The 17,739-nt window shown below is 51.1% G+C and overlaps 1 protein-coding gene across 3 annotated transcripts in view; it reads left to right on the top strand.

The window, feature by feature from the left end:
- The window catches only part of MECP2 (methyl-CpG binding protein 2), a 75,359-nt gene extending 58,099 nt beyond the window's left edge, over positions 1-17,260 (top strand). Inside the window, exons 3-5 of one of the 3 annotated variants that reach the window (XM_077987624.1) lie at positions 7,660-8,010; positions 8,554-8,608; positions 8,718-9,768. In XM_077987624.1, the coding sequence (XP_077843750.1) occupies positions 8,846-9,637 (792 nt within the window). In that variant the 5' untranslated portion in view covers positions 7,660-8,010; positions 8,554-8,608; positions 8,718-8,845 and the 3' untranslated portion in view covers positions 9,638-9,768. 3 annotated transcript variants of the gene reach the window in all.
- The last annotated feature ends 479 nt before the right edge of the window (positions 17,261-17,739 follow it).

Raw genomic sequence — 17,739 nt, 5'->3', positions numbered from 1 at the left:
TTCAGCCTGTGTATTCCTTCTTTCCTTGCCAGCTTGTGGGTGGCTTCTTTAGCAGCTTCTGTAAGATACTCAGTTCGGCAGTTGTAGTTGTTTCAGCAGAAGAGGTGTCTGCATACCTGACCACCACATGGCTGGAAGTCAATCCATCCTCCTGGTGTAACCATCCTCCATGCTACTGTCCCTGGGGCACTGAGGCCCTCCTCAGTGACTTCCTCCACCTCATCTTCTGCCATCTCCAAGCCACCAGTGTCCAGTGGACTACTGATACTTCCCAAACTCATCATTTGTTTATCCACCACTTCAGAGCCCACCTTGTTTTCAGCACTGAGCTAGCCTCTCCTTGCTAGAAGCTTATGGTCGAAGGTCTCCAGCCATCAGAAGAAGCATGTGGAGCGCTGCATCCGTGTTGTGGTTATTCATCCAGCATGCGTTGAGTGAGGGTTGCACCTGTGCCTGGCATTATGCATTGAGCCGAGAGATGGGGGTTGGCATGCACAGTGGGGTGTTCTAAGTACACTGAGGGCTCGGATGCCCTGGCTTACAGAGCAGGGAAGGAGGCAGGAGACGCAGGAACAGGGAAGGTGTCTCAGAAATGCCTTTTTTTTTTTTTTTTGGAAATGGAATCGTGTTCTATCGCCTGGTCTGGAGTGCAGTGGCGTGATCTCAGCTCACTGCAGCCTCTGCCTCCCAGGTTCAAGTGATTCTCATGCTTCAGTCCCCGAGTAGCGGGGACCACAGGCGCACACCACCATGCCCAGCAAATGTTTTGTACTTTTAGTAGAGGTGAAGTTTTGCCATGTTGGCCAGGCTGGTCTTAAACTCCTGGCCTCAAGTGATCTGCCCACCTCGGCCTCCTGAAGTGTTGGGATTACAGGCATAAGCCACTGCGCCCGGTCTAGAAGTGCCATCTTAACTGAACCTGAAAGATGAAAGTTCTCCAGATGAACCAAGAAAGTTCTCCAAATGAAAAGGTGGGAGGGGGCGACAGGGTTAGGCCCAGAGCTTCTGGTGACACAGGGTGGGCATCACTGGTCACTCTTTCCTCTAGGGAGGGGTGTCACACTGGTGATAGGGTAGGAGCTATAACCATGTTGATAGTGCCACCTCTGCACATCTGGCCTGGCATGCCCTGAGCCCTCCATCCCGCCTGTGGAATTCATAAGCCCTGACAGCCCACCCACTCCTGATTCATTATCCATACCCCTGTGCTTCCACTGTGCCTGGAACAAGCTTTCTTCAGGGGGAAGGGAAACTGGAACTATGTTGTTGTTACCTATTTGTCCTCCCTTCCAAACTGTGAGCTCTTGGAGGTGGAAGGATGCTGCAGGATCTACCTCAGAGCCAAGGCAGTTGGTGAACAGACGTGTGTTTGTGACTCACGGTGATCTCAGACAAGTTCCTCTGTCTAGTCGAACTTCCTTTTTTCCATCTGTAACACTCAAGAGTTGAATAGGTGGTTTTTCTGAGGATACTTCAACTCTAAAATATATAAACTTGTGAACTAGATATTTAGTTCTCCTCGTAATCAAAATTGTGTGGGTGCGGGGTTCTGATTAGAGGGAGGATGAAGAGTGGTGTATGGTTTTTTTTTTTTGTTTTTTGTTTGTTTGTTTGTTTTTGAGATGGAGTCTCACTCTGTCACCCAGGCTGGAGTGCAGTGGCGTGATTTCAGCTCACTGCAACCTCCGCCTCCTGGGTTCAAATGATTCTCCTGCGTCAGCCTCCCGAGTAGCTGGGATTACAGGCTTGCACCACCATGCCCAGCTAATTTTTGTATTTTTAATAGAGATGGGGTTTCACCATGTTGGCCAGGAGGGTCTTGAACTCCTGATCTCAGGTGATCCGCCTACGTCGGCCTCCCAAAGTGCTGAGATTATAGGCATGAGCCACCATACCTGGCAGGTTTCTTTGAAAAAGTTTGTGTTTCAGCAAACACCATAAACTCCCTGGGGGACAGCCTTGGGGAGTCACCTGGCACCCTAGCCCAGCCTCCCTCCCTTGGGTCCTGCAGTGAAGGCCCAGTGAGGGTGTGCAAATGCCCAGGTCACCCTGGGACTGGGCAGGCCCTCTGGGCTAGGGTAAACTCATCTGGAGTGCCTGTTTTCTATCATTGTTTTTTATTTGTTAAATTTAAGGGATACAAATGCAGTTTTGTTGCATATTGTGTAGTGGTGAAGTCTGGGCTTTCAGTGTAGCCATCACCTGAATAGTGGACATTGTACCCATTAAGTAATTTCTCATCCCTCACCACCTCCCACCTTTCCCATTTCCCAGTCTCCAGTGTCTGCCATTCCTCACTCTGTCCATGTGCACATGCTATTCAGCTCCTGCTTCTAAGTGAGAACGTACGGTATTTGACTTTCTGTGTCTGAGCTGTGTCACTGAAGACGATGGACTCCAGCTCCATCCACATTTTTAATCATTTTTACCTGCACTCCACACCCGGCAGAATCCAGGCTTCTTTGTGGGTTTTTTGAAATTTGTCTTTAATTATAAAAGTAGCAGCCAGCAAATTAACAAACACCCATGTGCCTTTCCACAGAATATATTTGCTTCAGGTAATTTCAGTTAGAAAGAACTAGAATATTACAGTAGAGTTAAAGACCCTTTATTTCCCATCTTCAGTGCTATTAAAAGTTCATTTAGGGCCGGGTATGGTGGCTCACGCCTGTAATCCCAACACTTTGGGAGGCCGAGGCAGGCAGATCACCTGAGGAGCTCAAGCCCAGCCTGGCCAACATGGCGAAACCTTGTCTCTACTAAAAATACAAAAACTAGCTGGACGTGGTGGCACGCATCTGTAATCTTAGCTATTCAGGAGGCTGAGGCAGGAGAATCACTTGAACCCCGGAGGCAGAGTCTGCATGCAGTAAGCCGAGATTGCGCCACTGCACTCCGACAGAACAAGACTCCATCTCAAAAAAAAAAAAAAGTTCATTCATTGTACACTTAGAAATAGTTAAAAAGGTAAACTTTGTTTTGTGTATATATATATACACGTATATACACACACACACACACACACATATGTATAGTTGAGACATATATATGTGTCTATATGTGTCTGGTTAATTCGCCCAGGCTGGAGTGCAGTGGCATGATCAGCAGCTCACTGCAGCCTCAACTTCCTAGGCTCAAGTGATCCTCCTGCCTCAGCCTCCCGAGTAGCTAGGATTACAGGCACACACCACCACGCCCAGCTAATTTTTGTGGGTTTTTTGGTTTTGGTTTTGTTTTTGTTTTTTGTAGAGACAGGGTTTTGCTATGTTGCCCAGGCTGGTCTCAAACTCCTGAGCTCAAGCGATCCACCTGCCACGCCTCCCAAAGTGCTGGGATTACAAGTGTAAGCCACTACACCCGACCCGTTTTGTATATTTTACCACAATAAAAAGCCTTTAAAACCCCCAAGCAAACAGTTCATTCAGGCCCAACTCTGAATCTGATCACAGCTGGGTTTCCCCCCTTTATAGTGAATAGCTGAAGAATTGTTTTCTCTCCTTGATGGTATAACTCGCTGTGGGTGTTGCTCCCCTGCCGCTCCAGCGGTTTTTTTTTTGTTTTGTTTTGCCTTTTTTCAGACGGAGTCTCACTCTGTTGTCTAGGCTGGAGTGCAGTGGCGCGATCTCAGTTCACTGCGACCTCTGCCTCCTGGGTTCAGGTGATTCTCCTCCCTCAGCCTTCCGCATAGCTGGGACTACAGGCACCTGCCACCAGGCCTGGCTCATTTTTGTATTTTTAGTAGAGACAGAGTTTCACCATGTTGGCCAGGTTGGGCTTGAACTCCAGACCTCAGGTGATCCACCTGCCTCAGCCTCCCAAAGTGCTGGGATTACAGGCGGGAGCCCCCACGCCCGGCTGGCCCCTCAATCTTTTCCTTCTCAGTCAGTGGCACCACCATCTTCCCAGGCTTTGGACAGGTGGTCCCTGACTCACCCCTGCCCCTCACCCCCACACTAATCCACCAGCGAGCTCTGTTGCTTCACCACGTAGACCAGCCCCAAATCCTCAACTGCCCCCACCCTGGACCACACCTGGACCACTGCTAGAGGCCTCTCACGGGCCCTCCCTGTTTTTCTCTTGCACTCCCCAGGCTTTCTGGCACAAGATGCCCCAGAAGCAGAATCACATATCTCTCCTGGGAGCCAATCCAATGTGTTTACTGCCCCTGGAGTGTTATTGTTGGCCTTAGAATATGTCCCACTGCAGGTTTTCAGAGCACTGTAGTCAAAAGTTATTTGAAATAAATCTTTTCTCTGTGGTATATTGTCAGCTTGGTGTAGAATTAAATTTGTTTCTTTTTTTTTTTTTTTAAAGAGACAGGGTCTCAGCCAGGCATGGTGGCTCATGCCTGTAATCCCAGCACTTTGGGAAGCCAAGGCGGGTGGATCGTCTGAGGTTGGGAGTTCAAGACCAGCCTGGCCAGCATGGTGAAACCCCCATCTCTGCTAAAAATACAAAAATTAGCCGGGCATGGTGGCAGGCACCCATAATCCCAGCTACTCGGGAAGCTGAGGCAGGAGGATCACTTGAACTCGGGAGTCAGAGGTTGCAGTGAGCCAAGATCACGCCTGCCATTGCACTCTAGCAAGACTGTCTCAAAAAAAAAAAAAAGAGAGAGAGAGAGAGAGATGGGGTCTCGCTCTGTTGCTCAGGCTGGCGTGCAGTGATGTAGTAGTCATGGCTCACTGCGGCCTCAGACTCCTGGGCTCAAGTAATCCTCCCACCTCAGCCTCCCAAAGTGCTGGGTTTGTAGGCTGAAGCCACCATGCCTGGCCCAAACTTATTTGTTTCTATTTGCATTAAGTGTAATAAGGTTTTGTTACTTTTAGTTTGAATTTTATTTTGGGTAATATAAACATTTACATGATTCAGAACTCAGAATTACACTGAGGCATGTTCAGCTAGGTCTCACTCCTGTGCCTGTACCTTCACCTTGTTCCCCCTACCCCATGCAGGGAATCAATTTCAGTAGTTCATGGTGTGTCCTTCCTTAATACCCCGCCCTTCTTTCTTACCTAGGTAACATGCAGTAGATATGTTTGCACTTTGCTCCTTTTGCTTCACAGTGGATCCTGGAAATCACTCCATCGCAGTTCTTAGAGCTCTTGTTTAGTCCCTTTGGAGCTGCACAGTACTCCAGTGTGTGGGTGCACCATAAGTTTATTTAACAAGTGCCCTGGTGATAGGGATCTGAGGTATTGGATTATCATTTTTACTTTGACTAGTAAAAATAATGCTGTGGCAAATAACGTCATGCATATATTCTTTGAGATTTCTGGAGGTGTCTATATAGATTTCTAGAAGGCATTCCTTAGGTCATGTTTAGGTTTATAGTTTGACCTCATGGTGATTAAGGTATTTGGGAAATGTACATGAGAGTTTCGAAGAAGCCAGATCTTTCCCATTAGTTCACTGTTTTTCTCTGACATCAGGACCGTCCAAGTTCCAGGAAGCAGCCCTGGCATTAGGCAGCACCATGATGGATTGTGTAGAAGTAGCGATTCCCATCTATCTGCTTTCTTGGCCCACTCTGCTGGTGGCTCCCCTTCTCTCCCTCCTTTATGGGGAGCTGCCTAGGGGTCCATTCTCAAAGGCTGATCTTGGGTGGGCCACAGGCCACACCTAGCTTCCCAGCGTTCTTCATCATTTCCCATTGAGAGCCATAAGACTCAGAGACTTGAAAAGCAAGCTCTGGCTGGGCGTGGTGGCTCATGTCTGTAATCCCAGCACTTTGGGAGGCTGAGGCAGGTCGATCACCTGAGGTCAGGAGTTCGAGACCAGCCTGCCCAACATGGTGAAACCCTGTCTCTACTAAACATACAAAAATTAGCCCAGCGTGGTAGCGCGCACCTGTAATCCCAGCTACTCAGGAGGCTGAGGCAGGAGAATAACTTGAACCCAGCAGGCAGAGGTTGTGATGAGCTGAGATTGCGCCATTGTACTCCAGCCTGGGTGACAGGGCGAGACTCCATCTCAAAAAAAAAAAGAAAAGCGAGCTCTGTGCCGGGACAGAATAGGGACCCCATTTTACAGCAAGAAAGACTGCCCTGTGGGTTGTAGGGTGCCTCTGTGTATGCAGTGGCTCTAGGCGACTCTGGCAGCCACACTCTGGGCCCTAAACTGTTGGTGGAAGATACAGGATAGGGAGGAACTCAGGGGTGAATCATAGTGGGGACAAGACATTCCCTCACTCTAAGATCTTGTCACTAGATTGGAACATCTCTTGCCTCCCTACACCTGACCTGATGGTTCTGGAGAGATACATCCTTGTAGCTTCCGAGTCCCAGCACTAACCGCCTTTGGTGACTTCCCTACATCATTTGAGTCCTGGTTTCCCAAGGATGCTTGCCACTGAGTGCCATGATGCCCTCATTGCACAGTCTGTGCAGTGTAGACAAGAGGAGAAGTCTCTTGGGGTAGACCAGCCACAAGGCAGTGACCAGCACTGATGTGAACCACATGGGACAGGGGAGTTGTGGGGCTGAGAACACGGAGGGCAGGAGTAGTCATGCTCTTTTCCAGAATGAACTGCTAACGAAGGGACTCGCAGGTGGCTGCTGCTTCTTTCCAAGCTGCCCCTGTTGTTGCTGAGGCTCTGGAGTCCTAGGAGGTCTCACAGTGGCATACTAGACAGATTACTAGAGCATCATGGCCAGACACTGATCCTGGGGCGTGGGGCCTCATGGTGGCCATTTCTGATGAGACCCCACCAGGCCAAAGTGATGTGTAGAGAAGGAGCTGCTTCTGTCACCAGAAAAGAATGGGGAAGCCTCCCACACTAGAATAGGTAGGGTGCTCTTCTGCACCAGCAGGAAGGGGACATATGGTTCTGCCTGGACCACACCTTGCTCTTCTTGCCGCGTCTGCTGTGGCCGAGGCCATTCCTCATCAGGGAACATTTTGTGTTAAAGGCTCACTGCACCTGGGACTACTTCTCTTATCACTCCAGAAACCTAGGCGGCAGTTTCCTGTGGCCTGAGTTAGCTGATATTTATATAGTGCCATTGTGCCTTTTTTCCTGTGATGCTCACAGTAAGGATGTCTAGATGGGGTTACCTGTTGTCAAGATAAGGAAACTGAAGCACAGAATGCTGAGGTCATTTGCTGGGTTCATGTTTGGAAAGCGGCAAAGGATTTGAGTGCAGGTTGGCTGGCTCCAAACCTGTGTGTGCTTTCCATGACACTGTACTGTGTGCCTCATTGAGCATTCATTCTAGAAAACTGAAAAGACACCCAAGCCCTGGCTTTCACAAAGGAGACCCCCTCCCCCATTTGACTCCGTTTCCAGCAGTCGAAGGCCTCTTGTCAGCCATTGAGCCCAGAGGCCCTTGAGGTTCGACTCATGCTGGGGCAGTATGCTCAGGAGCCACGATGTTTCCGCTCAGAGGAAAGGGCTCTGATTCTCCTGCAGTGCTAGGAGACTTGCAGGTGGCCACAGTGCAGGTCAGGCACACCGGCCAGTACCACCCGTAGCCCAATTCCTAAAGAAATATTTGGGTCCCAACTCAAGGCTCTGTTGTCCTGGGGAAGGACATCAAGATCTGAGTGTATGATGGTGTGGGGCCTTGCATGTGGTGGGGATCCAAGCCTGCCTCTGCCCACTTGTTCTGCAGACTGGCATGTTCTCTGTGATACTTACATACTTGTTTAACACCTCAGGGAAGAAAAGTCAGAAGACCAGGATCTCCAGGGCCTCAAGGACAAACCCCTCAAGTTTAAAAAGGTGAAGAAAGATAAGAAAGAAGACAAAGAGGGCAAGCATGAGCCAGTGCAGCCGTCAGCCCACCACTCTGCTGAGCCCGCAGAGGCAGGCAAAGCGGAGACATCAGAAGGGTCGGGGTCTGCCCCGGCTGTGCCGGAAGCTTCTGCCTCCCCCAAACAGCGGCGCTCCATCATCCGTGACCGGGGACCCATGTATGATGACCCCACCCTGCCTGAAGGCTGGACACGGAAGCTTAAGCAAAGGAAATCTGGCCGCTCTGCTGGGAAGTATGATGTGTATTTGATCAAGTAAGTAAGAGCAACTCCTGCCTCTATAGGGCAGGGAGGGCAGGGACAGGGGTTCAGAGGAGTGAAGAAGCATGTTTCAGTTCTGCCCCTTAAATGATCCCAAAAAGGTTAGCAGTTTTCAGATGACATTTGCAGACAGCCTCATTTAATTCCATAACCCTGAGAAGGGTGAGCAAAGGATTATCTTATGGAAACTGATTCCTGGAGAGACTGACCACCATACCTGAGTTCAAAATTGGGTATGTTCTAGATGGTGACTCAGGCCCAGGCACCAACCGGCAGAATGGGCCTCAGCCCAACAGCCCTTCTGTACCAGACCTGACTCTCTGGTTGCTGGACTTTGGAGAGGCCTGGGGGGGTCAGCGGCAGGCAGACGAGTGAGTGGCTTTGGTGACAGGTCCTCAGGGGCAGCCAGGCAGTGTAACTCCTGTTCAGTAGTAATGTTTATCAGAGTGTTGTCACCAGCATCCGCTCTGCCCTATCTCTGACATTGCCATGGAGAGCCTCTAATTGTTTCTTGTGTCTTTCCATTTGTCCCCACAGTCCCCAGGGAAAAGCCTTTCGCTCTAAAGTGGAGTTGATTGCGTACTTCGAAAAGGTAGGCGACACATCCCTGGACCCTAATGATTTTGACTTCACGGTAACTGGGAGAGGGAGCCCCTCCCGGCGAGAGCAGAAACCACCTAAGAAGCCCAAATCTCCCAAAGCTCCAGGAACTGGCAGAGGCCGGGGACGCCCCAAAGGGAGCGGCACCACGAGACCCAAGGCGGCCACGTCAGAGGGTGTGCAGGTGAAAAGGGTCCTGGAGAAAAGTCCTGGGAAGCTCCTTGTCAAGATGCCTTTTCAAACTTCGCCAGGGGGCAAGGCTGAGGGGGGTGGGGCCACCACATCCACCCAGGTCATGGTGATCAAACGCCCTGGCAGGAAGCGAAAAGCTGAGGCCGACCCTCAGGCCATTCCCAAGAAACGGGGCCGAAAGCCAGGGAGTGTGGTGGCAGCCGCTGCCGCTGAGGCCAAAAAGAAAGCCGTGAAGGAGTCTTCTATCCGATCTGTGCAGGAGACCGTACTCCCCATCAAGAAGCGCAAGACCCGGGAGACGGTCAGCATCGAGGTCAAGGAAGTGGTGAAGCCCCTGCTGGTGTCCACCCTCGGTGAGAAGAGCGGGAAGGGACTGAAGACCTGTAAGAGCCCTGGGCGGAAAAGCAAGGAGAGCAGCCCCAAGGGGCGCAGCAGCAGCGCCTCCTCGCCCCCCAAGAAGGAGCACCACCACCATCACCACCACTCAGAGTCCCCAAAGGCCCCCGTGCCGCTGCTCCCACCCCTGCCCCCACCTCCACCCGAGCCCGAGAGCTCCGAGGACCCCACCAGCCCCCCTGAGCCCCAGGACTTGAGCAGCAGCGTCTGCAAAGAGGAGAAGATGCCCAGAGGAGGCTCACTGGAGAGCGACGGCTGCCCCAAGGAGCCAGCTAAGACTCAGCCCGCGGTCGCCACCGCCGCCACGGCCGCAGAAAAGTACAAACACCGAGGGGAGGGAGAGCGCAAAGACATTGTTTCATCCTCCATGCCAAGGCCAAACAGAGAGGAGCCTGTGGACAGCCGGACGCCCGTGACCGAGAGAGTTAGCTGACTTTACACAGCGGATTGCAAAGCAAACCAACAAGAATAAAGGCAGCTGTTGTCTCTTCTCCTTATGGGTAGGGCTCTGACAAAGCTTCCCGATTAACTGAAATAAAAAATATTTTTTTTTCTTTCAGTAAACTTAGAGTTTCGTGGCTTCAGGGTGGGAGTAGTTGGAGCATTGGGGATGTTTTTCTTACCGACAAGCACAGTCAGGTTGAAGACCTAACCAGGGCCAGAAGTAGCTTTGCACTTTTCTAAACTAGGCTCCTTCAACAAGGCTTGCTGCAGATACTACTGACCAGACAAGCTGTTGACCAGGCACCTCCCCTCCCGCCCAAACCTTTCCCCCATGTGGTCGTTAGAGACAGAGCAGTTGAGAGGACACTCCCGTTTTCGGTGCCATCAGTGCCCCGTCTACCACTCCCCCAGCTCCCCCCACCTCCCCCACTCCCAACCACGTTGGGACAGGGAGGTGTGAGGCAGGAGAGACAGTTGGATTCTTTAGAGATGGATGTGACCAGTGGCTATGGCCCGTGCGATCCCACCTGTGGCGGCTCAAATCTGGCCCCACCCCAGCCCCAATCCAAAACTGGCAAGGACGCTTCACAGGACAGGAAAGTGGCACCTGTCTGTTCCGGCATGGCTAGGAGGGAGTTGTCCCTTGAACTACTGGGTGTAGACTGGCCTAAATCACAGGAGAGGATGGCCCAGGGTGAGGTGGCATGGTCCATTCTCAAGGGACGTCCTCCAGTTGGTGGCACTAGAGAGGCCATGGAGGCAGTAGGACAAGGCACAGGCAGGCTGGCCCAGGGTCAGGCCGGGCCGAACACAGCGGGGTGAGAGGGATTCCTCGTCTCAGAGCAGTCTGTGACCGGTAGTTAGGGACTTAGTGGACAGGGAAGGGGCAAAGGGGGAGGAGAAGAAAATGTTCTTCCAGTTACTTTCCAATTCTACTCCTTTAGGGACAGCTTAGAATTATTTGCACTATTGAGTCTTCATGTTCCCACTTCAAAACAAACAGATGCTCTGAGAGCAAACTGGCTTGAATTGGTGACGTTTAGTCCCTCAGGCCACCAGATGTGATGGTGTTGAGAACTACCTGGATATGTATATATACCTGCGCTTGTTTTAAAGTGGGCTCAGCACATAGGGTTCCCACGAAGCTCCGAAACTCTAAGTGTTTGCTGCAATTTTATAAGGACTTCCTGATTGGTTTCTCTTCTCTGCTTCCATTTCTGCCTTTTGTTCATTTCATTCTTTCAGTTCTTTCCCTTCCTCTGTCCTCCTTCCTAGTTCATCCCTTCTCTTCCAGGCAGCCGCAGTGCCCAACCACACGTGTCGGCTCCAGTCCCTAGAACTCTGCCTGCCCTTTGTCCTCCTGCTGCCAGTACCAGCCCCACCCTGTTTTGAGCCCTGAGGAGGCCTTGGGCTCTTCTGAGTCCTACCTGGCCTGTCTGTGAAGAGCAAGAGGGCAGCAAGGTCTTGCTCTCCTAGGTAGCCCCCTCTTCCTTGGCAAGAAAAAGCAAAAGGCATTTCCCACCCTGAACAACGAGCCTTTTCACCCTTCTATTCTAGAGAAGTGGCCTGGAGGAGCTGGGCCCCATTTGGTAGCTGAGGAAAGCACAGAGGCCCCCTGTGGCCTGCCAGTCATTGAGTGGCGCAACAGGGGCTCCATGCCACCCGACCTTGAGCTCACTCAGAAGTCCGGAGTCTAGCGTAGTGCAGCAGGGCAGCAGCGGTACTGATGCAGAACTCCCGAGACCCGAGCCGGGACCGGCACCTAGGTCCCCAGCCCTTCCTCGGCTCCTCCTTTTCCCTTGGAGTTCTTCTATAATGGAAATGTTTTGCTTTTCCTCGATGCAGACAGTGGGACCAGAATACCACACATTTCACTATCTGGTCCATAGCTGTGGTGTAGGGGCTTCAAGGCATGGGCCTGCTGTGGGTTTTTAATTGATCAGTTTTCATTTGGGATCCCATCTTTTTAACCTCTGTTCAGGAAGTCCTTATCTAGCTGCATATCTTCATCATATTGGTATATCCTTTTCTGTGTTTACAGAGATGTCTCTTATATCTAAATCTGTCCAACTGAGAAGTACCTTATCAAAGTAGCAAATGAGACAGCAGTCTTATGCTTCCAGAAACACCCACAGGCATGTCCCACGTGAGCTGCTGCCATGAACTGTCAAGTGCGTGTTGTCTTGTGTATTTCAGTTATTGTCCCTGGCTTCCTTACTGCGGTGTAGTCATGAAGGAGTGAAACATCATAGAAACTGTCTAGCACTCTTCCTTTGCCAGTCTAGTGATCAGGAACCATAGTTGACAGTTGCAGTCAGTAGCTTAAGAAAAAAACGTGTTTGTCTCTTCTGGAATGGTTAGAAGTGAGGGAGTTTGCCCCATTCTGTTTGTAGAGTCTCATAGTTGGACTTTCTAGCATATATGTATCCATTTTCTTATGCTGTAAAAGCAAGTCCTGCAACCAAACTCCCATCAGCCCAATCCCTGATCCCTGATCCCTTCCACCTGCTCTGCTGTTGACCCCCCCGCCCAGCTTCACTTCTGACTCTTCCCCAGGAAGAGAAGGGGAGTCAGAGGAGAGGGTGAGTCCTCCAGAACTCTTCCTCCAAGGACAAAAGGCTCCTGCCCCCATAGTGGCCTCGTACTCCTGGCACCACCAAAGGACACTCAATCCACAAGAGCGCAGCATCCGACCAGGTTGTCACTGAGAAGATGTTTATTTTGGTCAGTTGGGTTTTTATGCATTATACTTAGTCAAATGAAATGTGGCTTCTGTACTCATTGTCCGGAGCTGCTTCCCCATCACCTGGGTGTCATCTGGTCCTGGTAAGAGGAGTGCGTGGCTCACCAGGCCCCCCTGTCACCCATGACAGTTCATTCAGGGCCAATTGGGCAGTCGTGGTTGGGAACACAGCATTTCAAGTGTCACTTTATTTCATTCGGGCCCCACCTGCAGCTCCCTTGTTCCCCAGCCTCTTTCCTTTCGAGTTTATTCCAGAGCTGCCAGTGGGGCCTGAGGCTCCTTAGGGTTTTCTCTCTGTTTCCCTCTTTCTTCCTCATTCCCTCTTCTTTCCCAAAGGCATCACAAGTCAGTCGCCAGCAGACAGCTTTGGCGGTTTATTGCCCTGGCAGGCAGGGGCCCTGCAGCTCCCATGCTGCCCCTGCCTTGGGGTCAGGTTGACAGGAGGTTGGAGGGAAAGCCTTATGCTGCAGGATTCTCACCAGCTGTGTCCGGCCCAGTTTTGGGGTGTGACCTCAATTTTGTCTGTACTTGAACACTATGAAGATGGGGGCCTCTTTCAGTGAATTTGTGAACAGTAGAAGACCAACAGCTTTCCAGTACCTGTGGGGCTAGGTCATTAAGGTCACATCCACAGTCTCCCCGACCCTTGTTCCAGTTATTAGTTACTACCTCCTCTCCTGACAATACTGTAGGTCGTCGAGCTCCCCCCAGGTCTACCCCTCCCAGCCCTGCCTGGTGGTGGGCTTGTCATAGCCAGTGGAATCGCCGGCCTTTGACAGCTCAGTGAGCTGGAGATACTTGGTCACAGCCAGGCGCTAGCACAGCTCCCGTCTGCTGATGCTGTATTCCCATGTCAAAAGGCACAGGGGACACCCAGAAACGCTACATCCCCCAATCCATCAGTGCCAAACTAGCCAAGGGCCCCAGCATCCAGCTCGCTGGATGGCAGAAGCTGCTACTCGTGAGTGCCGACGCGGGTGCAGACAATCTTCTGTTGGGTGGCATCATTCCAGGTCTAAAGCATGAACAGTGCACCTGGGATAGGGAGCAGCCCCAGATTGTCACCTGCTTCTCTGCCTAGCTTTTCATTGCTGTGACAGTGATGGCGAAAGAGGGTAATAACCAGACACAAACTGCCAAGTTTGGTGGAGAAAGGAGTTTCTTTAGCTGACAGAACCTCTGAATTTTAAATCACTTAATAAGTGGCTCAAGCCCAGGAGGGAGCAGAGGGATATGAGCGGAGTCCCCTGGGCGGGACCATCTGGATTTGGTTTAGCCCAGGTGGAGCCTGACAGCTAGAACTCTGTATCCCCCTCTAACCACAGCTCCTTTTCCAGAGCATTCCAGTCAGGCTCTCTGGGCTGACTGGGCTAGGGGAGGTTACAGGTACCAGTTCTTGAAGAAGACCTTTGGGCATCCATTTTTAGCCTGTGTCATTGCCCCAAATGGATTCCTGTTTCAAGTTCATACCTGCAGATTCTAGGACCTATGTCCTAGACTTTAGGAATGAGCTGTTTCTAGAGCCCCTACCATGGAGCAGGTCTGGAGGACCTGCCCAGTTGGGGGCAGAACCCTTCCCTCCAGGTCTTCCTGCTCTTCTCGCTGTTCTGAAATGATTTGTTGATTCTCTCCATTTTGGTGTCTTTCTCTTTTAGCTATTGTATCAATCTTTAGAAAAGGCATAGTCTACTTGTTATAAATCACTAGGATACTGCCTCCCCCAGGGTCTAAAATTACATATTAGAGGGGAAAAGCTGAACCCTGAAGTCAGTTCTCAACAATCTAGAAGGAAAACCTAGAAAACATTTGGCAGAAAATTACATATTGATGTTTTTGAATGAATAAGAGCAAGCTTTTACAAAAATGCTGTTCTAAAAATACATAGCACTTGGCCTGAGATGCCTGGTGAGCATTACAGGCAAGGGGAATCTGTGGAGGTAGCCGACCTGAGGACATGGCTTCTGACCCTGTCTTTTGGGATTGGTATGGAAGGTGGAGCGTTCACCAGTGACCTGGAAGGCCCAACACCACCCTACTTCCCACTCTTCTCATCTTGACAGAGCCTGCCCCAGCGCTGATGTGTCGGGAAAACACCCAGGGAACTAGGAAGGCACTTCTGCCTGAGGGGCAGCCTGCCTTGCCCACTCCTGCTCTGCTCGCCTTGGATCAGCAGGCCGCCTGAGCTGGTCTCTCACTGCCTCCTCAAGGCCCCCTGCCTGCCCTGTCAGGAGGCAGAAGGAGGCAGGTGTGAGGGCAGTGCAAGGAGGGAGCACAACTCCCCGCTACCACTCCGGGCCCCGACTTTGCACAGGCAGAATCCAGAACCTGGAGGAAATCCAACCTTTGAATTCAAGAACATTTGGGGAATTTGGAAATCTCTTTGCCCCCAAAACCCCCATTCTGTCCTACCTTTAATCAGGTCCTGCTCAGCAGTGAGAGCAGATAAGGTGAAAAGGCTAAGAGGTTTGGCTCCTGCCCACTGATAGCCCCTCTCCCTGCAGTGTTTGTGTGTCAAGTGGCAAAGCTGTTCTTCCTGGTGACCCTGATTATATCCAGTAATGCATAGACTGTGCGCATAGGCCTGCTTTGTCTCCTCTATCCTGGGCTTTTGTTTTGCTTTTTAGTTTTGCTTTTAGTTTTTCTGTCCCTGTTATTTAACGCACTGACTAGACACACAAAGCAGTTGAATTTTTATATATATATCTGTATATTGCACAATTATAAACTCATTTTGCTTGTGGCTCCACACACAAACAAAGACCTGTTAAAATTATACCTGTTGCTTAATTACAATATTTCTGATAACCATAGCATAGGACAAGGGAAAATAAAAAAAGAAAAAAAAGAAAAAAAACGACAAATCTGTCTGCTGGTCACTTCTTCTGTCCAAGCAGATTCGTGGTCTTTTCCTCGCTTCTTTCAAGGGCTTTCCTGTGCCAGGTGAAGGAGGCTCCAGGCAGCACCCAGGTTTTGCACTCTTGTTTCTCCCATGCTTGTGAAAGAGGTCCCAAGGTTCTGGGTGCAGGAGCGCTCCCTTGACCTGCTGAAGTCCGGAATGTAGTCGGCACAGCCTGGTCCCCTTCCACCTCTGGGAGCTGGAGTCCACTGGGGTGGCCTGACTCCCCCAATCCCCTTCCCGTGACCTGGTCACGGTGAGCCCATGTAGAGAGTCAGCCTCGCAGGCCTCCCTGCCAGTAGGGTCCGAGTGTGTTTCATCCTTCCCACTCTGTCGAGCCTGTGGGCTGGAGTGGAGACGGGAGGCCTGGCCTGTCTCGGAACCTGTGAGCTGCACCAGGGAGAATGCCAGGGACCCCAGAGTCATGTGCATCAGTCCAGTGGGTCCCATCCAGGAAGTAGTGAAGACTCCAGAAATGTCCCTTCCTTCTCCCCCATCATATGAGTAATTGCATTTGCTTTTGTAATTCTTAATGAGCAATATCTGCTAGAGAGTTTAGCTGTAACAGTTCTTTTTGATCATCTTTTTTTAATAATTAGAAACACCAAAAAAATCCAGAAACTTGTTCTTCCAAAGCAGAGAGCATTATAATCACCAGGGCCAAAAGCTTCCCTCCCTGCTGTCATTGCTTCTTCTGAGGCCTGAATCCAAAACAAAAACAGCCATACGCTCTTTCAGTGGCCGGGCTATCCGCGAGCCCCTCGGAGGACCAGGGCTGGGGCAGCCTCTGGGCCCACATCCGGGGCCTGCTCCGGCATGTGTTCAGTGTTAGCAGTGGGTCACGATGCTCTCTCCCCACCCAGCCTGGGATGGGGGCAGAGGCGGCGAGGAGGCCGTTGCCGCTGATGTTTGGCCATGAACAGGTGGGTGTCTGCGTGCGTCCACGTGCGTGTTTTCTGACTGACATGAAATCGACGCCCGAGTTAGCCTCACCCGGTGACCTCTAGCCCTGCCCGGATGGAGCAGGGCCCACCCGGTTCAGTGTTTCTGGGGAGCTGGACAGTGGAGTGCAAAAGGCTTGCAGAACTTGAAGCCTGCTCCTTCCCTTGCTACCACGGCCTCCTTTCCGTTTGATTTGTCACTGCTTCAATCAATAACAGCCGCTCCAGAGTCAGTAGTCGATGAATATATGACCAAATATCACCAGGACTGTTACTCAATGTGTGCCGAGCCCTTGCCCGTGCTGGGCTCCCATGTATCTGGACACTGTAACGTGTGCTGTGTTTGCTCTCCTTCCCCTTCCTTCTTTGCCCTTTACTTGTCTTTCTGGGGTTTTTCTGTTTGGGTTTGGTTTGGTTTTTATTTCTCCTTTTGTGTTCCAAACATGAGGTTCTCTCTACTGGTCCTCTTAACTGTGGTGTTGAGGCTTATATTTGTGTAATTTTTGGTGGGTGAAAGGAATTTTGCTAAGTAAATCTCTTCTGTGTTTGAACTGAAGTCTGTATTGTAACTATGTTTAAAGTAATTGTTCCAGAGACAAATATTTCTAGACACTTTTTCTTTACAAACAAAAGCATTCGGAGGGAGGGGGATGCTGACTGAGATGACAGGGGAGAGCTGCACAGATCACCCCTGCCCAGATCAGCCAGAAGCCACCCAAAGCAGTGGAGCCCGGGAGTCCCACTCCAAGCCAGCAAGCCGAATAGCTGATGTGTTGCCACTTTCCAAGTCACAGCAAAACCAGGTTTTGTTCTGCCCAGTGGATTCTTGTTTTGCTTCCCCTCCCCCTGAGATTATTACCAACACTCCGTACTTTTAAGGAAAGACAAGATTGATGTTTCCTTGAGGGGAACCAGGAGGGGATGTGTGTGCGCAGAGCTGAAGAGCTGGGGAGAATGGGGCTGGGCCCACCCAAGCAGGAGGCTGGGATGCTCTGCCGTGGGCACAGGTCAGGCTAATGTTGGCAGATGCATTTGGCCACTCCCCCCGATGCAGCTCTTCCTGGACAGGCCAGGCGGTGGGCATTCTCTCTCCAAGGTGTGCCCCATGGGCATTACTGTTTAAGACACTTCTGTCACATCCCACCCCATCCTCCAGGGCTCAAGACTGTGACATCTCTATTCCCACCCTCCCCTTCCCAGGGCAATAAAATGACCATGGAGGGGGCTTGCTCTCTCTTGGCTGTCATCCGATCGCCAGCAAAATTTAGATGTGAGAAACCCCCTTCCCATTCCATGGCAAAAACATCTTAGAAAAGCCATTACCCTCATTAGACATAGTTTTGGGCTCACAAAACACCTGACAGCCCCTCCCTCCTCTGAGAGGCGGAGATAGTGCTGACTGTAGTGACCATTGCGGGGTGCAGCATCTGGAAGAGCCAGGCAGGGTGTCTGCCCCCTCCTGAGTTGAAGTCATACTCCCCTGTGCCAGCTCAGAGGCCGAGAGCTGTGGA

Source organism: Macaca mulatta, chromosome X (assembly GCF_049350105.2).
Source record: "Macaca mulatta isolate MMU2019108-1 chromosome X, T2T-MMU8v2.0, whole genome shotgun sequence".
Taxonomy (NCBI): Eukaryota; Metazoa; Chordata; class Mammalia; order Primates; family Cercopithecidae; genus Macaca; species Macaca mulatta.
The sequence above is the reverse complement of the archived record's forward strand: the minus strand, read 5'-3'. Positions and strand labels throughout refer to the sequence as shown.